General features: G+C 35.1%; 4 protein-coding genes across 6 annotated transcripts; 1 reads left to right on the plus strand and 3 right to left on the minus strand.

Moving 5' to 3' along the window:
- Positions 1–1,888: 1,888 nt before the first annotated feature.
- LOC129566263 (polypeptide N-acetylgalactosaminyltransferase 13-like) lies at positions 1,889–9,854 on the minus strand. Its single transcript, XM_055442046.1, has 9 exons — positions 9,626–9,854; positions 8,677–9,350; positions 8,241–8,609; positions 7,768–8,162; positions 7,488–7,665; positions 7,196–7,376; positions 6,980–7,119; positions 6,676–6,909; positions 1,889–6,602 (listed from the first exon to the last, which is right to left on the minus strand). The coding sequence occupies exons 1-9, from the start codon at positions 9,645–9,647 to the stop codon at positions 6,417–6,419; spliced, it is 2,379 nt and encodes a 792-aa protein (XP_055298021.1). The 5' UTR covers positions 9,648–9,854; the 3' UTR covers positions 1,889–6,416.
- LOC129566266 (zinc metalloproteinase nas-13-like) lies at positions 4,575–6,301 on the plus strand. The gene is made up of 6 exons (XM_055442048.1): positions 4,575–4,583; positions 5,258–5,294; positions 5,377–5,626; positions 5,699–5,810; positions 5,885–6,096; positions 6,162–6,301. The coding sequence occupies exons 3-6, from the start codon at positions 5,552–5,554 to the stop codon at positions 6,249–6,251; spliced, it is 489 nt and encodes a 162-aa protein (XP_055298023.1). The 5' UTR covers positions 4,575–4,583; positions 5,258–5,294; positions 5,377–5,551; the 3' UTR covers positions 6,252–6,301.
- Positions 9,855–10,119: 265 nt separating the features above from the next.
- Positions 10,120–13,060, minus strand: LOC129566267 (polypeptide N-acetylgalactosaminyltransferase 5-like). Of its 3 annotated transcripts, XM_055442049.1 has the most exons (8): positions 12,667–13,058; positions 12,007–12,585; positions 11,729–11,928; positions 11,465–11,642; positions 11,154–11,334; positions 10,899–11,038; positions 10,600–10,836; positions 10,120–10,360 (listed from the first exon to the last, which is right to left on the minus strand). In XM_055442049.1, the coding sequence occupies exons 1-8, from the start codon at positions 12,892–12,894 to the stop codon at positions 10,238–10,240; spliced, it is 1,866 nt and encodes a 621-aa protein (XP_055298024.1). In that variant the 5' UTR covers positions 12,895–13,058; the 3' UTR covers positions 10,120–10,237. The 3 variants fall into 3 exon arrangements, with proteins under 3 accessions (XP_055298024.1, XP_055298025.1, XP_055298026.1); XM_055442050.1 differs by lacking the exon at positions 10,120–10,360 and having other exon boundaries at positions 10,720–10,847; positions 12,667–13,060; XM_055442051.1 differs by lacking the exon at positions 10,120–10,360 and having other exon boundaries at positions 10,738–10,832; positions 12,667–13,060.
- Positions 13,061–19,858: 6,798 nt separating this feature from the next.
- On the minus strand, positions 19,859–20,932 carry LOC129566268 (polypeptide N-acetylgalactosaminyltransferase 5-like). The gene is made up of 2 exons (XM_055442053.1): positions 20,585–20,932; positions 19,859–20,495 (listed from the first exon to the last, which is right to left on the minus strand). The coding sequence occupies exons 1-2, from the start codon at positions 20,635–20,637 to the stop codon at positions 19,898–19,900; spliced, it is 651 nt and encodes a 216-aa protein (XP_055298028.1). The 5' UTR covers positions 20,638–20,932; the 3' UTR covers positions 19,859–19,897.
- Between the last annotated feature and the right edge of the window lie 73 nt (positions 20,933–21,005).

The following is a 21,005-nucleotide window of genomic DNA, read 5'->3' on the forward strand; positions in this document are numbered from 1 at the left end:
GGTCAAGCCAATCCATATTGAGGCCAGATTTAGTTTCATCACTGATTCATTCAGCCCATCATTATGATATGGAAGTCGTTCAATTTGACGATATCGAATATAAATAATAATTCCTATCAACAAGCTGGCCATATTTAAGGCTTGGCTGAAAATACAACTCTCTGGTGGATACGTTCCGCCTTCACTGATATAAGGCCATGTAATATTGCTCTGAAAAATCACTGCAATATTTGTCAAGAGAAAAGTTAGCAGGCACAATGCAAATGTAATGATGGGAAACCAAAATAATTTTGACATATTGGAAGCAATAACTGTTTACTTTTAAATTAAACGCTTCGATATACAGACCAATCTTACAGCATTCCATTTTTTCATTGACTGAAGTTTAATTTAAAAAGTTTTTTTCTATAATATTGCCGAATTCTGAATTGTTGTTCATTAAATGCTGATTCAATCACATGGACCGGATAAATAATTTTACAGAGAAAACTTTTTAATACGATGAATATCACTAGTTAAAAATGGCTTAAAAATAAATTAAGAATGACTGTATCTGTATATAAATAGTAAGCATAAATATTTCTCAAGAAATTTTATCACAACCGGCGACAGCAGGCGCGAGTGATGAAAGCAGAGTCGAACTCGCCTATAAAGGTACATATAATCTAATTCAGATAGTAAGTAGAAATAAAATCAGAAATGCTTATTTCGATGCGTAATCTCCTGCTGAAGACGGAAACAGAAAAATACAGAGTTTAAACATCTCCTTTAGACCAACCTCTTTTTTCAGTATTTGAATCGATTAAAATTTATTCAACATTATCAAATAACATAATCGAAATGTGATTTTAAAAAATGCTCAAACGCAAAAGCATCTTCTACCAATGCAAAATGACATAGGCAAAGCACACTTTTGCGCAAAAACTTCTTCACGAGCCTCATTTCATTATTTCTATTAATTCTGACCGATTCATTTGATATGAATCACTAAATTTCCGAATGCGAAATATCAAGAACTTCCGTTGGGTTTTTTCTTTAAGCCAAAGGTCATCGCCGTTTTAATACTGCGTAAGTGAATATCAACAAAAGTTATAACAAGAAGTATTTACGAAACAAAATTTCACACATCTCATACTTGAATAACACAAAATTTTGCACATGGCATACAGGTTTTGCTACGGTATAAATTCATCGCGCCGAATACATTTATGGGATAAATACGATGCTCTCGCTTTGCGGTGAACGAAAGGTGTCTTTACTATATGATTCAAAGTTGGTCACGCAAGACAAACAGATTTCGTTCGCTGCAAAGCGAGCCCATCGTATTTATGCCATAAATGTATTGAGCGTGATGAATTTATGCTGTAGCAAAGCCTGGATGCAAATAATCCAAGTATAACATGTGTATTTTGTAAAAATTATGCAATTGAGTTCGTGTAATACGATTCAAATGAACTTGTATATGGTAATTATTGGCCTGTGATAGGGAACGGTCGAATATAACATTTTTTTTGCTTAGTTTTCAACATGTAAATGATAACGCATGTGTGATTCCATTTCTTTGTTTTTCGCATTCCAGTATAGACTAAATAGATAGTCTCGTTCCCATCAAAAATAAATCATCTTTTTGTGTGATATGAGAAAGTAGCTTTCGTAGTAAAATGTTTACTGATCATTTGGGATACAATAGCAAGTCAAATAAATTACAACAATTATGTTGCTGAGCGTTTCGTTTGATAATCGGTCGTAGTCAACAGACCGACGATTTTATTGCGTCAGATAATTTCACTGTTGAAACAAAGCTTTATCGGAACGTTCCCGCGTGGGATAATCCCATCTTAACTGAAAAACAAAACACAAACAAAACAAATCAAAACTCAGTGTAATGGTTTATTCGATTGAATATTTTCATTTATTTGCTAATCTCATCATTTGCATCGAATTTGGAATATTCCGTTACAGTTTTTTTTTCCATTAAATTGAACACACTTCATTCTAATAAGTTAGCGGCAATGAGGAAATAAATTTGCACTACTTTTATACTTTCTATTTTCAAATACGTCGAAAGTCTATCTAGTGCGTACTTTGTCAAATAAATTGATTTGGTTTTTCAATTCCACACATTTAACTGTGTCCGTACTATTATCGTATAAATTACAAGTTTCCCTCGATTTATCAACATTATTTGAATATCATTATTTTGCTGAGATTCAATGAGATCAGTTAACCGTTACTCTATGTCAAACTCAATGGCAATCAGTTTATTTTTGACTTAAAACATGTGAACAGCGATATAGTTTTAAAACCAGTGTTGAGAGATATACCGTATACTGTGACGGTATATACCGGTCTATACAACGAATAATATACCATGCCTTTAGAATCATTAAACACATAGTAAAAACAATCTCAAAAAAACTAAAAACTGTCAAACTTGTTAAAGTTTTACATTTCAAACATTTTTAATGACTTTGCATCATTTTTTTTTAATTGCAAAAGGCTCTTCTTCATATTATGTATAAAAGAATACTTCGGTATATACCGCTGGTATAGTATATTGATGTCTACTGATTTGCAACACTGTTCAAAACAAAACCCCTCAAAAGTGGCTACATTTTGGATTCAATAATTAGCATGACCAACTTAAAATCATCTGAAACACTAAAATTAACTAAAGCATTTCACACGATTCGCTTTTGTGGGCATATTGTTGACACTCCTTTTTGACATAGTGGTGAATCGTCTAGCTGAATATGAGTTTCAATGTAACGACATCCATCCGAAACCGTTGAAATGGTTGACGCTATCCCAATGGAAATGGATACCGATTCAGTGGCTTGACTGGATTCAGTCAAACTAAGATTTTCACTTTTGTCTATCATAATTTTCGGATGGTTCAAGGAGATTCGCCGGAATTCGTCGGTAAATGACAGTATGTATATGCAAAGTATCGTCGCAACAATCCATTCGGATGTAACGCTCACTTCATGGTAGCTACAGTGTTTCGGTGGCTTCTCCCCAAATATCACCCGAACAGATTCGCAATTCGTGAGAATTGCGACGAAGAAAAAGTACGTACACAAAAAAGCCAATCCAAATCGAAAGTAAGCCATCCGCAATGATCCAGTATAGGCGCGTGCATAATACGTTATATGCCCTTGAAACCAAATATAAACGCTTGCACTTCCAAAACAGGATAAAGCACCAAAATAATGTACGCTAGGCACATTTGTCAACTGAAAATTGGCCACCATACTTAAGCCCAAGCATGCAGCAAACCCATACCACATTGCTGCTTTGTTCATTTTCTCAACGGATTTGATGAGGTCAGCGTAATCGTACATGAGCTCCTCAATTTGGCGATATCGAATGTAGACAACGATTCCAAGTAAAACGGCACCCATATTCACAAACTGACCGAAAAAACAGCTCTCGGGTGAAAGTGTCGCACCATCACTAATATACGGCGCAGATGCATGCCCTTGCCAAATGGCAGCAAAACTTGTGCTAAAAAATGTAATTTGACACACCAAAAATACGGCGATCGGAAGTAAAAACACGTACGACATTTTAACTGTTGAATTTTACACAATCTTTTTTTCACTCGCTTCAAATCGTTTTGCTGCGACGATTATCGTAACTGTCGAAATATGTGAAGTGTGATACACACTTTACTACAATGATTGTTGGTTCCGGTAAATATCAGTTCAAGTGCCAAAATTTACGATTTTTGTTTTCACAATGCTCACATCTCTTTGTATTTCCGTTTTTTTCGGCAAATGAATAAAAGAGCAATCTTAATCATGCTCAAAAATGGACACTATTTGACAAGTGACGTTACTTCGGCTACAGTCAAATGAATACTGATTTCATGTTTGTAGCGTATCACCATGCTAGCTGATATGTGCCCAGTAGAATAATCGGAAGAGACCTTTAGACGATGTGCAAACTGTAGCGTACAACACTTATCATTCTTTCCAATTTTAATGCGATTTTTGAACCATATTCGGTTGAGTTTAGTACCCCAGTGATTATGCTCTAACGAATTTTAGAATTCTGTCACTGGCCTCTTATCAGAAAGACAACCTCAGTATTGTAGCCCTACGCAACATCGGTATTGTATTATTATTGAGCATAGTAAATTATTGCGTTTAAATAATGAATTATGTGATAATCATGAAGCCTGTTTAAAAAACTTCACTTCTAACTTTACTATTTTCACTCGGATACAGTAGGATTTTGCGAGCTCTAATCGGCATTTCATAATACTATGAATTCAAGGCAATATTAGGTTTTGCTCGACGTAGCTATTGCTCGTTTCATCACACACAATCAAGTAACACTCTTTTTTTGAAATCAGATCTTTGAACTCTGAACTGTTGATCACACCTCATATTTGCCAATAGATTTACATGAAATTCCACACTTTGACACATTATTGCAATTTTCTTTTTATTCTGATTCATTCTTGAGATTTATTCTGATATTTATTAATTCCGTTCGCTGCGCTAGTCTTGCACCTTTTCTGCCCACTCTACTATAAATACATGAAGGAAATAAAAAGAATCTTCGTACATACTGTTGTTCGTACTTTTTAGCACTATATGAAATGTAGAGCTACTAGTCTTGACTAGAATTAAAGTGATTTTAGATTCTATGCTCATATTATTTATTTAATTTAAACCAAAGGCAGTATATTTCAAAAAAGAAATTAAACGAAGATCTTGTAATTCATTTTGCAAATAAATATATTACTTCAAAGTTACTTTGATGAAATACATTTCATGTAGTGCACCAAAAAATAGTTTTTTGTGAAACAACAAAATAGATTAAGTCACTAAAAACTCAAGAACACAGAGCGGAACGAAGCGAAGCTCTGCGGTCTTGTTTTCTATGCGTTTCATGATTTTTCATGATCTAAACTAATTTTACGGGAAAAAAACGTTTTCGGGACCAATTCCTATACTTTCTCTTGACACTATGTGTACGGAAAAGTAATATATTACATGTTTGCTTCTAATCTGTGAAATGTCGTAACTGTTGTTTTGGTGCATGTCGAATGAATTTTTGCGGAATTTTCTAATCAAAAATTGACGAAATTGCACTAATTAGAAAAACAAATAGACCGAAGAAAGAGAAAGTATAAAAGCCAAAATGAGGCTTGTTTGATAAGAAGTATTACGTTTCAGCTTAATATATCGATCATTGCATTGTGACATGAGTTGGTTGGTGTTAATTTGCGTGTTTCTTTCACTAGATTTCATTCTGGATTCTGCAGTAAATGCAGTCGAAGAAGGAAAGTTGTCAAAATCACAATTGAAAAAGCCAAAAATTTTAGAAAACTGTTGAATTTTTGTATTTTTCTTTTTATACTTTAGATCCTGAATATGGAAAATGGTTCCAGGGAGACATTGTATTGACGGAAAAGCAAAAACTCGCTTTTAACCAATTCAATGGGGTGATTGATCCAAATTTACGTTGGCCTGGGAATACACTCATTTATGATATTGGAGATGAATTGAGTGGCGAGGAAAAGTTAATCCAAGACGCAATGTCACATATATCATCGGGCTCGTGCATTAAGTTTAAAAAACGTACCAATGAACCAAACTATGTTCATTTTCAGGTAAAATTGATCGTTTTGTGTATAATTTGATTCAAATAAAACATCAAATATTCGAATTATCATTTGTTGCAGGCTACCAAGAGTGGATGTTATTCTAATGTAGGCTATATAGGCACAAGACAAGTATTGAACTTAGCAAAGGGCTGCCAATTTCCTGGCATTATTATCCATGAAATAATGCATGGTGGGAATGAATTTTTTCAGATTTCTTCATTTCTTTGGTTAATTATTTACTGTATTGTTTGTTTACCGATTCAGCTCTTGGGTTCTTGCATATGCAAAGTTCATTTGATCGGGATAAATATGTTGAGATTTTATGGGAAAACATTGAACCAGGTAATGCTGGACAATTTGAAATGATGGGTGACAACGTAGTATCACACATGGGTGGCGAATATGATTATAGCAGCATAATGCATTATGCTGGAAAATCATTCTCGCAAAATGGCAAACTCACTATCAAAACTAAAGTACATTACAATTTAATTGGATTTTTTTTGTTGAAGTTCTATTCATGTGTTGATATTTTTTCAAGGATCCAAGCAAACAAAATGTTATTGGTAATCGGAAGGGTATGTCTAAAGAAGACAAGCAGAAACTTAATTACATGTACGAATGTACCTGAATAATCTGAACTGCTCTTCAAATAAAGCAAATCGTAGGAAACGATTTCGTGAATGAAAAAGTAATTCGAAATACATAACAACAATAAAATTATATTTGAATACAAATCGAAGATGTTTCTTTTTTACACTATATCTTACTGACAATCAATTTATTATCCTCGATTTCAGGGGTTGCTCTTTAAATTAACCTTCTCTATAGTTAATTTTTCTGCCTCCGGCACTTCTTTTCGCCAGGTGGATTTGAAATCCCATTTCGTTCGTATATCGGTTGCGTTGCACGCTCCAATTATTACATCACTTTGGTTGTTCTGCATACACAAACTACTTTCTCTGTGCACAATCCATCCCTTCTGTTTGAGCAGAAAGAAAACAGCTCGTAAATATAAGAAATGCTTCAAAAGAATGAACAGAACATTCACACACCATTTTATCAAAATCCCAAAGTTGTGATTTGTCATTGTCGGAGCATTGCACCAAAATCACTGTTTTATCATGATTGACGCCGATGCACAGGTCTTCCACCGAAATGATTTGGCCCGATTTTGCAAATGCAAAAAACTGATTTGCACCAAATCCATGACAACGGTATACAATAAGCTTTCCTCTAATTGCTGCTGTAAAAATATCCAAACATGCTTTCCGTTCCACATTTGCCAGCTAAAATCAAACGAAATCGAAAGGTTTAATGAATATACTATCCAGTGTTTATGAGTGAACATCTACTAACAAGTCCCATCATGTGATACTCTCGATTCCAGAGGCTTTCCGGATAAATATTGTCCAAATACCATTGGAAATTCTTGCATTGTAAACGCTTTTTCAGATTGAATCGTTCCGTCAAATTGCCCGGTGAATATTTTCTTGATTCTGAAATCATTTTTAAAGCATTACAAATTAGAATCCTCGATTTATGCTCAATTTTTCAATTGAATTTGATTCATACCTGGTCTAGCTGCATAGTAAAGCTCCTTACTTTTTTCATCCAACCACACCTCGACCAGTCGATTATTGTTTCGTTCTTTAATAACTTGTGCGTCGCCGTTGAAAGAATAAGTTGACACTCTGTAAAGATGGCCGACGTGTGAACAGGGATGTACTTCAAGTGCTCCACCGCACAACCAAACCTTTTTTTAAAAAGAAAACGGCAGAGCATTGAGCAGTGAAAAATGAATGGTCAATCTATTATCTCACATAAGAGAATCGTTTCTTGTTGTTGTAAAGAACTGAATTATTACCCGAAATGCCAATTCAACATTTTCTGCGCCCCAGATATCCATCCCTTCGTCATATGAGCCAATTTCAAAAAAGAACTCACGGTCTATTGAAAAGGCACATCCAACATGCGATGGAATACGAATGGGAGCCGTTACATCATTTTGGGTACGATTCAACTCTCTTTGCGGAACGGACATCCTATGGAATAGAGAAATTCATATTCAAAAAGACTTCAATGTTTCGCAAAAACTATTTTAGAACGTATTAATTGCGGTATGAATGTGTCAATTTCGTGCATACCAATTAAATATAAGATGCCATCGTAGGGTGTTAATTTGCACATCCCGAATAGGGTAATAGGCCATATTGTTGGAATCAATTCCATCAATGAGAGGTACAACAACCACAGATCGATCACTGGCGATGCGAGCGAGCACTGGTGGCAACCAGCCGGGTGAACATTCCATGTGAGCGTCAAAGAAAGTGAGAACGCTTCCCTTAGCAATTCTAGAGCCAACTAAACGTGCCCGAATCAAACCTTCACGTTTTGCTATTCGAAGGACTTTCACTTTGGCTGGTAGTGTTTTGATATAATTATCAAGTGGTCCTTGAAGAAAATCCCATGTGCTTGCATCATCTACTAGGATTATTTCCTCAATTAGCTCAGGCGGTGATCGATCAATTATACTCCATACCTAATGGAAGTTGCAACGTAATATAACACATGCTCGGCGAAGTGTAATGCATTATGGAGAAAAATCCGATATACATACCGTTCGGAATAATGTTGACCAAATTTCGTTGTGAAATACAATCACCACACTTACTGTGGGCAGCTTTGTGGGATAAATGAGATTTAGACACTCGGACGATCGAGAGTCGGGCAATGATCGATGCAATGAAATTCGATTGGATGCCAGAACATTGTAGTTGTGTTCGTGCTTGAGCTTCTGCATAAGTTCTTCCTCATCTTTTGATGCAACAAATCCACTTCCATTTTCTCCTGGAGCCGATGGGTCTTCTACATTCACTGCAATTGGCTCAGTCCATTGACGTAATAATTTATCATCGTATTCTCGCGATATATTGAACGTCCAGTTTGGTCGTAAATTATCGTCATAATATTTTGGCAGTCGTTTATTCTGTAGTAGACGATCCATTTGTGTAAACAATTATAATACTCCAAACGAAAATGCTGAACATATTTACCTTGTCCTGTATTTTAACTTTGAATCTCATTTTCATTTGGTCTTGTACAATTCGACCTCTTGAATTGGTGTGTTTCAAAACACTACCGCTGACTTCGACTGGCTTTTTTCTATCAATTTTAATAGATTTTTGTGCGATTATTTCCCGCGAACTGTGTTTTTGTTCTAACTTATTATTGCTGTCGAATTTTTTATCAAACACTTTATTCAATATTTCACCATGATTTTGAGCTCTTTGTGGTTTCTTAGCATGCTTCTCGATTTCAACAAGTTTCCTCACATCGATATCGATTGGTTTCTTAATTTGGGTATGTTTACTTCGCTGAATTTCTTTCGATATTGGTGAATTTTTTGGTTTCTCTTTATTTTCAATCTTCAATTGCTTCGGATGAAATAATGGCAATGCCAGTTTCTCACTTAAAGATTGATAGAAAACATTTTGACGACTCGCAACGGGTGCCTCGTCACGAATTTCAATCGATGGTTCATTGTTTTGAAAAATAATGAAACAAATACAAAAGATTCCACTGAGAATGAAGCACACCCAGAGTAGCCTCCAATATCGCCTAAAAGCGAGCGCCATTACTTTTAAAATCAGTCCAAATACGGTGCCTTGTGCGTCGTTCATCAAAGCACATCCATAACTGTGACCCTTCCATTTTTCAACGTCATCGGCTGGCAAATAAAACGTTTATAACTTAATGGATAAGTTCAATGTCGATTGATAATAACGATTTGTGCGAGTTTTTTTCTTTATCAGGATAATCACTCGATATCAAATCGCGATAAAAGATTAAATAAATTATATATCTATAACAATAAACTGATAGCAATACGTCAAATTTTGTGATTATTTTTTAGTTTGACTGCTCAACTTAATTTATCGTGTTATTTGCAGATGATTGTTGGATTTAACAAAAAAGAGGCGATTCAAATGAAATAAAACTTACATTTTTTGTTGAGGAAATGCATAATCGATCAAAACTTTGTCTGCTCCAATCAAGTGCGTAGGACAATCTTAGATAAGAACGTGAAATATACTCATTAGAAACTGCACCGAATCGGACTAAACCATTTGTTTACGCAACGGTCTTGCATCTGTTCAAATAATAATCGTGGCAAAACCCGAAACTGCGATTCATCAACCGCTTCTACGCTCTATATTTCAAATGTATCAACTAATTGCGTGAATTTATTGTCGTTAGTCGTTTAATACGGAGATTTTATTACTGCGATTCGCTCAATTATTCAACACATTCACATCTTTTTCATGTTAAATGTATTCCGTTAATAAGCAACGACGCTGATATTTATTGAACATTATGCCACTTTTTAACGCAATTTGAAATAATTTAAAGTCGCTTGAGTGTTTTATACTTGCTGGTAATTTATATATTATATTTTCATTTGTTTTTTTTTTGTTTATCTACTGAAATATTTACAATAATCTGAAACATTTTCAAATAAAAAGTATATTTTTGATTGAATTATCGTCAAAATACTCGATCGATCTCAATTTTCATTTGAGATCAGTTGGTTCTGTCGATTATCCGACATTAGATTCAGTTCGTTGAGCTCAATTTCCACTTTGTTTGTTTATCGATTGGGTCACAATTTGCTAATACCGCCTTTGACTTGGCATTTTTCAAACAAAGCTGTGTTTCTTTATGTAAAAGCCACATATTCTGAAAGAACATACAGTTATTATTCATTGTTTTGCTCGCCTCAGATTCCATAAATTTTCAACACTTTGCTTATGACACGCCTTATTACAACTTTGGGATTAATGATTTTTTTGCTGTTTCTACAGAAAATGCTCTCTTTATTCTACCTTTTCTTCATACTTCAACAGTTGACAGTTTTATCGCGTCTTGGTTTGAATAGTAGTAAAGACATCGATTTTAAATTCCAATATTTCACTTACGTTTTCATAATATGTCCATATTTGTGTTGGGTCTTGCTCGGAACATTCAACTAGAACAACGACATTTCTGTCGGTCGAAATACCAACGCAAAGTTCTTCGACAGTGATAATTTGACCAGTTTTTGCATATGCAAAAAACTGATTGCCACCCAATTTATGGCAACCAAATGTGGCTAGTTGATTGTTTAACCGTGCCTTGTATATGTCCAAGCAACTTTCATCAGCAACGCTTACTACCTTGAAATAAGCTGAATTAGAATTTTCAAACAGAAAAACAGAGCACATGTTTGCCTCCTTACTTCCCCAACGAATGAATACTCTTTGAGAAAGTTGCTTTCTGGATAGATGTTTTCCAAGTACCATCGAAAACTTTTACACTTTAAATTTTTCCTCAAATTTATTCGCTCTGACAAATCTCCTGGTAAAACATCTTTTGATTCTAAAACAAAATTGAAAGGCTTAGTAAATTCAATGACTTCGATTGGGAATTTAAAAATTGTAAGAAAAATTGAAAGATTTAATTGAGTTAGTATCAACTTAGTACGAGATCTCACTCGGATTGGCGGCATAAAAAAGATTTTTGTATTTTTCGTCCATCCAAACCTCGACAAGTCTTACGTTATTCCGTGCCTTAATTGTGGAAGCATCACCATCAAAGCCATAATTTGAGATTCGAAACAAATGGCCGATACGAGAACACGGAATTAGTTCCAGTGAACCACCGCACTGCCATATCTAATTACATGAATTGTATTGATCAAATTTTAATAAAGTGTATGGAGGAGACAAGTGGAAAATAAATCTTATTTCTTTTTTTTCATGTAATATCATTTGTGGCTTATGATATGTCACGTCAAATTCTTACTCGGAGTGCACTTTCTAAATTTTCCGAACCCCAAATGTCCATTTGATGGTCAAATGAACCAATCTCATAGAAAAATTCTCGATCGATTGAAAAGGCACATCCGATGTGAGTTGGCGTTCGTAATGGCGCTGTTCTATCGTAATTGGTGCGGATTTGTTCTCTTTGTGGAATGCTCATACTTCGAAAATGATAAAAATGTGGCAAATGAAATAATAATGATTGGTTAATGGTGTGTTTTTCGCTTTAAAATGTGCAAATATTTACTTGCTGAATATTAAGTGCCAACGAAATCCATTTATGGCAAAAAAGTCGGCATAAGTACCGTAAGACATGTCTAATGCTGATATTCGATCGATGACTGGAACTGCCACTACTGAACGATCAGAAGCGATTCGAGCGAGAATCGGATGTAGCCACCCATCAGTACACTCGATGTGTGAGTCCAAGAATGTTAACACTTCTCCCTAAAATGACAAAAATTGCCAAATATGTATCACATCAGTTGAAAGACTATCTAATTTCCAGAAAATAGAAAACCACACTTTAGCTTCTTTGGCGCCAATCAACCTGGAGCGTATCAGACCTTCTCTCTTTTTATTCCTTATGACTTTCACATTGACCGGAAGTTGTATGACACGGCTGTCCAGTGGTTCTTTCAACGTTCTTTCCGTACTGAAATCATCAACCAATATTATCTCCGCAAGTAATTGCCGTGGCGATCGGTCGATAACACTCCAAACAGTACGCATCAAAGTATTCAATGCTTCATTGTAAAAAATGATAACGACACTTGTCGTTGGAAGCCGCTCCGGATAGGACAAATCCAAACATTCTGAATAACGTAGATCAGGTAGATTTCGACGCAACGGAATCATGTTCGAAGCCAACACATTGTAATTGTGTTTCTTCTGCAGTTCCATCATCAATGGTTTCAATTCTTTAAATGGAACAACAAATGCCGATCCATTGTCGCCAGGTCTAGGACGCAATCGATTTATCCGTTTATATGTAAATGGATCGACCCATTTTCGCAGGGAAAATTTCTCATCGTAATGTTTGGCTATTTTGAAATTCCATTCGGTTCGCAGGTCATCGTCATAATACTTGAGAAATCTTTTCGGCTAAAGAAATGACAACATAGTCAGACAGTTGATTTACACTTATCGAACCGAAGAAAAACCAAAATGACCACTTTTTATTACCTGTATTTCATGAAAATCTTTGTGACGAAGTGATGTGCGCAAACGAGCATCATAATGGACTAATATTAACAGCAAAACCACAAGCATTATTATTGGAATCACAAATATTGTTTGCACTCTCCAAATTTTTCTTTTCAAAATATAAACACACAAGCTTATAAATTCGGGTAATTTTTTCAAATTGAACGCTTCTCGTTCACGATTCTGAACACCAGCCTCTATGCTCATTTTCAACCTTCCAATGCTTACAGAGTGAAAATCTGAGACGTGTTGAGAAACTATGAGAAAAGCCAAAAACTGGAATTCGTCCCTGTTGGAACAACGATTTTGCAAGTCTGTTTCAGTATTTTATGGAATCAAATTGAATGGAAATTCATCCAATTGCTCTTATTTCAAATGGTTTTTGAATGTATTGGTAACAACAAATAAGCTCACAAACTCAATATTTAGACAAGTGTCGATCGTCTTTAAGTTTCATTCAATTTTAATACGGTTTCAAATTTACGTCATTAGTTCGGCACATTGTATTGATTTGAAACCAAATCTTGAACATTCTAAACAAAAGCAACATTTTGTCAATTCAATACGATTTACTTGTGATTACTTCAACATATATCGCCAAACTATCTGCCAAATATAAAACAAAACCACACACAATTTTTTCATGTTCATTCCCTTTATTCCGATCGTTTACTTATGACCATAGATTTAACCAAAGTGGAAATAGATAATTCATTCAAAGTGCGGGCATTTAACACGGCTGTTCTGCTAACGAAACACGTCCTTTCGAATTTGGACAATTAGATCTATCCACTTGTTCAAACTCTCGACTTTTAAACGATTCTTTTGTTAAGTATTTCGAATCAATTTGATTGTTAGAAAAGTGAGAAAATTTCAAATTCAATTGAAAAAAAAATCCTATTGTTTGAATCCAATTAAATTGAATTCAATGATTTGACTCGTTGGAAATATACTAAATATTTAAGCGGACCGATAAATTATTTCCAGCATTTTCGAAATAAATTGAAATGGAATTGGTTCAAAAGTAAATTAAAGAAAATCAATAAAATGTTGTGTCAGTTGAAATTGAATTATTTTTCGACGTTTGTTTTATTTTTGAATGTGTTTAGAATCATGTATGGAAAATTTTCTTCAGTTATTCGAGTAACACCTGCAATTATCTGGTGGTGTCTCTTCGTTCAAAGCAGCAACAAATAGCTTGTTGCAAAAGTACCTGAATGTCACATTGTATGATTTAAATTGGAGAGTCATTAGAAAATTAAATGAAAGAACTTCAGGATAATTATATATATGCAGAACATGTGAAACGCAGGAAAACATACTATGTGGTTCATATGAATGGTTTGGAGGATGAATGAGCGGAAAAGGGATAGCTATACAGTAAACTGTATAGTAAACTATAGTGAACTAACACATCGGTCAATAAGTCCCGAGCCTAACCACCGTATGGCGCCACTAATGAAATATCCACATGATTTTTCGAAAGTACCAACCTTCAAAAGATTACTGTCAAAATTTCATGACATTTGGACTATTATTTACCTAGTTACAGTGGTTTAAGTGACGCTACTTTTGTAATTTTCAAAACAATGGATTCAAAGCAATTTCGTGTGTTGATTTATCATTGCTATTTAATGGGTAAAAATACCGTTCAGGCTGAGGAATGGCTTCAAAAGTGTTACCCGGGCTCTGCTCCATCAATTGCAACCATCAAACGATGGTTTGCCGATTTCAAACGTGGTCGTACGGACACCGATGATGCTGAACGCTCTGGTAGGCCAAATGAGGCAGTTATTCCAGAAAACATCACAAAAATCAACAAAATGATTATGGCCGACCGCAAACTGAAATTGCAGGAGATAGCTGACATCCTAAAGATATCAAAAGGCAGTGTGTACACAATTTTGCATGATCATTTGGGCATGAGAAAGCTGTGTTCGAAATGGGTGCCGCGTTTGTTGACACCGGAACAAAAACAAAATCGTGTCGATGATTCGGAGAGCTGTTTGACCATTTTTAAGCGCAATCCGAACGAGTTTCTGCGTCGTTATGTGACCATGGACGAAACCTGGGTCCACCATTTCACTCCGGAGTCAAATCGGCAGTCAGCTGAATGGACAGAAGCCGGTGGAAGTCGACCAAAGCGCCCAAAAACACAAAAGTCAGCTGGCAAGGTTATGGCCTCAGTATTTTGGGATGCGCACGGAATAATATTCATCGACTATCTTGAAAAGGGAAGAACCATCAATAGTGAATATTACATAGCATTGCTAACGCGTTTGAAGAAGGAAATCGCCAAAAAAAGGCCTCATATGGCAAGGAAAAAAGTGCTCTTTCACCAAGACAATGCACCGTGTCACAAGTCGATGGTTACGATGGCCAAACTGCATGAATTGGGCTTTGAATTGCTTCCCCACCCGGCTTATTCTCCAGATCTGGCCCCCAGTGACTACTGGCTTTTTGCCGATCTCAGAAAAATGCTCCAGGGAAAAAGATATGGCTCGAATGAGGAGGTGATTGCCGAAACTGAAGCCTATTTTGAGGCCAAGGACAAATCGTTCTACAAAACTGGTATCGAAAAGCTAGAAAGGCGTTGGAATGATTGTATCACTCTAAAAGGGGACTATGTTGATGAATAAAATTGAATTTTGGCAAAAAAATGTTGTTTTCCTACTTAGGCTCGGGACTTATTGACCGATGTGTTATATAGCTATCCCTTTTCATTCGACATTTTTTCGCTCAACTTTTCTGTATTGCATTTTCGCTCCAAACCATTCATATAGTCAAACGAGAGGCGGTCATAACGACCCAGACGGACAATATGCTGTGTTTATATCCATTAGAGATTGCTGCTGTCCGTCCGGGGCATTATGACCACCACTCAGTCAAACTGGACAAAAATACATAAAATAAATTCATTAGAGGTAACGTTGCTCAAAAAAATGCCTAATTTACTTTCTTCTAATGACTTATAGTAAAACGAAGGCCGAAATATTCGACATTGAAATCAGTTGAGTCGTAGCCGTCGAGGTCACAGCTTGTTTTTTTTTGCAAATAAGACTAATTTATTTGATTTCAATTTAACGAAAGTAACATAAACTTGTAAAAAAATCGAAGAAGTCGACAAAAATTGATTGTGTTCATAAAGAAAAGGTTAGTGTTCAATATTTTATGCTACTTTGATTAAATTTAATTTAGATGGATTTCCTTTCACGTACTATTAAACGTTTTTTTTTCTCGTTTAATCGATTCAATTTAACAAAATGTTCAAAATTCAAATCTACTGAATTAATTTACTTCTAATTTTCTTCATAGGTACCATTGCCAAAATGAAAATTACAGATATGAATCTCGTTTGTCTCGAAGAATGTTTTGAGTATTTGGGATTAAGTGCTCTTGTGAATGTGGCCAATGCAAATATAAGACTGCGTAAAGCGGCTCAGTCTGTTTACTTTCGAAATTATAGTGAAATGACCGTAAGTTTTGATGTTGACGAAAGATATGTCCGATGTATTAGATTTGACCCAATCTGTGGACTATCTGTTGGAGATTTGAGAAATTCACTACAAATTTTGCGCTGTTTTGGTCGCTTCATCAAATATGTGTGGTATAGAAATATTTTGCTTAGATTCGGTGAACAAGTGCTTACTTACCTCAATGAATATTGTGCCGAGTCGTTAGTCATGTTCGAGTTTTATAATGTTGTAAAAGATGAACTTAAACCACTCACAAAGAAATTTACAAAAGTTCAAAGAGTGGTATTCGCTAGGAGCTATTTACTCGAAACTGGATGGCTTGGAAGAATTTTTCCGAATGTAAAATATTTCAAATGTAACGGAAATCATAATGAAATGGCCATACATAATATTGGTTGTGTGGTGGATCATTTTCCTCATCTAGAACGATTCAAGTTTAATTGTCGCGTAGAAATTTTATTAGACTCAACAAAGGAGCACATGGCATCCGTTTTACGTTTGAATCCACAATTGAAAAGACTATATCTTGCTGGACGAGTAACTGGCACCGACAGAGAATATTTTTTTGGTTTAGATACATTTCGTGATATAATCGAACCAATGAAAAACCTTGAAGAACTTGTATTGTTCAGCAGCTTTGCATCATTTTCTAATTTCACTGGCGACAAAATTCATTTGAACAGCATCAAAAGATTCGAACATTTTGGTCAAAATTTAAGCTATCCATTTTTGTTTAATCAGCTGGAATTTTTTCGTATGGATGATGATGTGACTGAAAATGTTTATAACTTCATTTACCAACATCCTACCATTAAGGCGTTAAGTTTCAGGAGTCATCAAAATAGATCATTCACTTCCATTATTGACGTCTCACGACTAATGAACGTAATACCATCACTAACGGAAATTGAAATTGATTATTTGGAATTGATGTCAGTTGATGATGTTGTGCGTTTAGTATCCAGTTTCAAATTACTTGAAAAATTTGTTATACGAACATCAGAATCTACCAGAAAATGGCGTGATGAATTACGAGAACGCTTGGGAGATGAATGGCAAGTACCAGCCAAATATGGAAATGAATGGGAAACATCAGCCATATACAATTGGTGGATACATCTGGAACGTTACGGTCATACAGCAAGTGAATAAAGATCTAGTTGATGCATCAGCGTATTTATTCCTAAAATGATCAAGTTAAAATCTGCTAGTTTTCAAATGTAACAAATGTCAACGAAATTGGTTTACTTTGTTAAATTTCCATTGAATGTTATCTGCATGCAGTAAATCACCATAATTATAAAAAATATATGTTTTACACCACTCAAAACTCCAATAAAATCGATTTCTGTATATAATTAGTTTTTGTATTTATCAAACAATCGGAATAAAATTGAACGAACTTGAACAATTGTTCGTGTGTTTTTTGCTTGTAGTTCAAATTTTTAAATTGAAAAGTGTGCAGATAAACTCGAATAGTAATGTTACCAAAACATCGATTCTTATTTTTCAGCATAGTTCATTAGCTTCATTAGCAATGACAATATTACTAACTGGCGGTGTTTATTGAAGTAAGCACACTTAATCGTGTCGAAATGTCCAAGAATTACTTCAAAACTATTTAACACTTATGTAAACATATTGAGTTTTAGCATAGGTTCTGACATAGTCTGATCTCGTTGATCCTGACCCCCCCTGGAAAAATTTGACCCCCAACGATTTTTTTGGACCCGTTGACATTTTCGGACCTTTTTTGTTGTTTTAGACCTCACTTTTTTCTGGATACCGGTTTTACACTAGATAGAATCGATTTTCGAAAGTGAGGACCTTTTTTTTTTTTTTGCTCTTTAAATTTGAAATTGGGGGTCACCCCCCCCCCCCCCGGGCAGCAATTTTTTTCGGGAAGAAATTTACACTAGATAGAATTGATTTTTTTGACCCCCCCTTGAATTTTTGGTTTGACCCCCCCTGAATTTTTTGGTGTCAGAACCTATGAGTTTTAGTGTTGAAATACGTTCTTGGCAAGAACTTCTTGCCAATATATTAAAGTATTTAAAATAAGAACAATTAGATAGATAACAAAATGAAACACCAAAAGACACTTACAAAATGAATGTTCTGGCTAAGAGAAAGTTTTTCGGTATTTTATATATATAAAATATCTCATTTCAACTTTCATTTCTCGCGCCAATCAATCTAGACCGTATTGAAACAGAGCATAAAAGAAAAAGAAAGAAAAACGTGTAAAACGTTTGACTGCAATGACGTGCTTGTTTGCATATATGTTAAAGGTTATTTTACGATCTTTGCTGATTCTGCATATTTGAATTTGCGCCATATGAATGAAAGCAATGTATCGCTCAGCTGTTGATGGCAAAGAATTATTCACTATTATTTGATATCTAGATTCTTCTTTTTCTTTTTCTTTTTCTTTTCGACAATCTATTGTTGTCTAAATCTGAAAAAATTGAATTCGTTCATAAGTTTAGTGTGTAGTTGTTATTGTGCGTGCTCAACCCGCATTACAGTATCGGTATCATTTGCCATAAACTCTTTTTTTTTCACGTTTTGTTGAAGAATTTTACCTATCGATGTTATATGTGATTTCAAAAAAAAAATGCAACAAGCACGTACTATACATCTAATCTTATCACGCTCAACATACCAAAAAATATACAATTGCATTTTTGTATTATGCGGTTCTTTATGCAAAATTCGTTGGTTCGCGAGAGTATATAAAACGTTCTATAATAAAAATGAATTCAGTATAATCGAATGAAATTAAGATGATGTCGCCAAATAGATTATTATTGGCAGTAGCACTAGTGACATTATGCGCTGCGCTGAGATGTAAGTGTATGCCACACTCAAAAATTGAAGATTGAACGAAAAATGTTCTGAGTTCAGTTGTACAGCTAGGCGTTTAGACAAATAGTACATTTAAATACCAATATAGACCCTAGAACCCACACTGTTTCGGTTGAATCACCAGCTGCTGAACCAGAAGAAGGCATCAGATTAAACTGCTGGATATTCGTAAAAATAGTGGAAATGATTGGTGAACGTCACTATCACGTAGTGCACGTACATGCCGAGATTATTAATGCGTATAATTTTCTTTTTTTTTCAGGGGGTACGCATATTTAAATGTTTACGTGCATCTGCCGAAAGATATTGAATATTTTGACAAAATTAAAATCCATGAATCGAGGTTGCTCCTTGCTTATGAAAACAACATAAGCCACGACGATCCCTACCAGGAATTGACCAATTATTGAAATCGAATTTCCCTAACAATTCTTCGCTTGACAAATTTGTATTTCATATTTAAAATTTATTTCGCATTTAAATGTTTAAGAAATATGAGATAAAAAATAAATTAAAAACAGATGTTGAATTTTTCACAATTTATTCATTTATCATTCAAATATGAGTTCAATTTTCTTCATACTTCAACAGTTGACAGTTTTATCGCGTCTTGGTTTGAATAGTAGTAAAGACATCGATTTTAAATTCCAATATTTCACTTACGTTTTCGTAATATGTCCATAACTGTGTTGGGTCTTGCTCGGAACTTTCAACTAGAACAACGACATTTCTGTTGGTCGAAATACCGACGCAAAGTTCTTCGACAGTGATAATTTGACCAATTTTTGCATATGCAAAAAACTGATTGCCACTCAATTTATGAACGATCAGAAGCGATGCGAGCGAGAATCGGATGTAGCCACCCATCAGTACACTCGGTGTGTGAGTCCAAGAATAGCTTCTTTGGCGCCAATCAACCTGGAGCGTATCAGACCTTCTCTCTTCTCATTCCTTATGACTTCCACATTGACCGGAAGTTGTATGATACGGCTGTCCAGTGGTTCTTTCAACGTTTTTTCCGTACTGAAATCATCAACTAATATTATCTCCGCAAGTAATTGCCGTGGCGATCGGTCGATAACACTCCAAACAGTTTGCATCAGAGTATTCAATGCTTCATTGTAAAAAATGATAACGACACTTGTCGTTGGAAGCCGCTCCGGATAGGACAAATCCAAACATTCTGAATAACGTAGATCAGGTAGATTTCGACGCAACGGAATCATGTTCGAAGCCAACACATTGTAATTGTGTTTCTTCTGCAGTTCCATCATCAATGGTTTCAATTCTTCAAATGGAACAACAAATGCCGATCCATTGTCGCCAGGTCTAGGACGCAATCGATTTATCCGTTTATATGTAAATGGATCGACCCATTTTCGCAAGAAAAATTTCTCATCGTAGTGTTTGGCTATTTTGAAATTCCATCCGGTTCGCAGGCTATCGTCATAATACTTAGGAAATCTTTTTGGCTGAAGAAATGACAACATAGTCAGACAGTGGATTTACACTTATCGAACCGAAGAAAAACCAAAATGACCACTTTTTATTACCTGTATTTCATGAAAATCTTTGTGACGAAGTGATGTGCGCAAACGAGCATCATAATGGACTAATATTAACAGCAAAACCACAAGCATTATTATTGGAATCACGAATATTGTTTGCACTCTCCAAATTTTTCTTTTCAAAATATAAACACACAAGCTCATAAATTCGGGCAATTTTTTCAAATTGAACGCTTCTCGTTCACGATTCTGAACACCAGCCTCTATGCTCATTTTCAAATGGGCTATACCTTCCAATGCTTACAGAGTGAAAATCTGAGACGTGTTGAGAAACTATGAGAAAAGCCAAAAACTGGAATTCGTCCCTGTTGGAACAACGATTTTGCAAGTCTGTTTCAGTATTTTATGGAATCAAATTGAATGGAAATTCATCCAATTGCTCTTATTTCAAATGGTTTTTGAATGT

Source organism: Sitodiplosis mosellana, unplaced genomic scaffold (genome assembly GCF_009176505.1).
Source record: "Sitodiplosis mosellana isolate CC-2019 unplaced genomic scaffold, AAFC_SMos_1.0 Smas_scaffold_3, whole genome shotgun sequence".
Taxonomy (NCBI): Eukaryota; Metazoa; Arthropoda; class Insecta; order Diptera; family Cecidomyiidae; genus Sitodiplosis; species Sitodiplosis mosellana.

Excerpts from the sequence above, each read along its gene's own strand:
- LOC129566266 (XM_055442048.1), top strand. The coding sequence starts at position 5,552 with ATGTCACATATATCATCGGGCTCGTGCATTAAGTTTAAAAAACGTACC. Across the intron at positions 5,811-5,884 it reads TATCCATGAAATAATGCATG|CTCTTGGGTTCTTGCATATG; the intron begins GTGGGAATGAAT and ends TTACCGATTCAG. Across the intron at positions 6,097-6,161 it reads AACTCACTATCAAAACTAAA|GATCCAAGCAAACAAAATGT; the intron begins GTACATTACAAT and ends TATTTTTTCAAG.
- LOC129566263 (XM_055442046.1), bottom strand. The coding sequence starts at position 9,647 with ATGCATTTCCTCAACAAAAAAT. Across the intron at positions 8,163-8,240 it reads GGTCAACATTATTCCGAACG|GTATGGAGTATAATTGATCG; the intron begins GTATGTATATCG and ends AACTTCCATTAG. Across the intron at positions 6,603-6,675 it reads TTTGGGATTTTGATAAAATG|AAGGGATGGATTGTGCACAG; the intron begins GTGTGTGAATGT and ends CTGCTCAAACAG.
- LOC129566267 (XM_055442049.1), bottom strand. The coding sequence starts at position 12,894 with ATGAGCATAGAGGCTGGTGTTCAGAATCGTGAACGAGAAGCGTTCAAT. Across the intron at positions 11,335-11,464 it reads ATTTAGAAAGTGCACTCCGA|ATATGGCAGTGCGGTGGTTC; the intron begins GTAAGAATTTGA and ends TCATGTAATTAG. Across the intron at positions 11,039-11,153 it reads TTTTTATGCCGCCAATCCGA|AATCAAAAGATGTTTTACCA; the intron begins GTGAGATCTCGT and ends ATTTTGTTTTAG.
- LOC129566268 (XM_055442053.1), bottom strand. The coding sequence starts at position 20,637 with ATGATGCTCGTTTGCGCACATCACTTCGTCACAAAGATTTTCATGAAA. Across the intron at positions 20,496-20,584 it reads AAGATTTTCATGAAATACAG|ATTTCCTAAGTATTATGACG; the intron begins GTAATAAAAAGT and ends TCAGCCAAAAAG.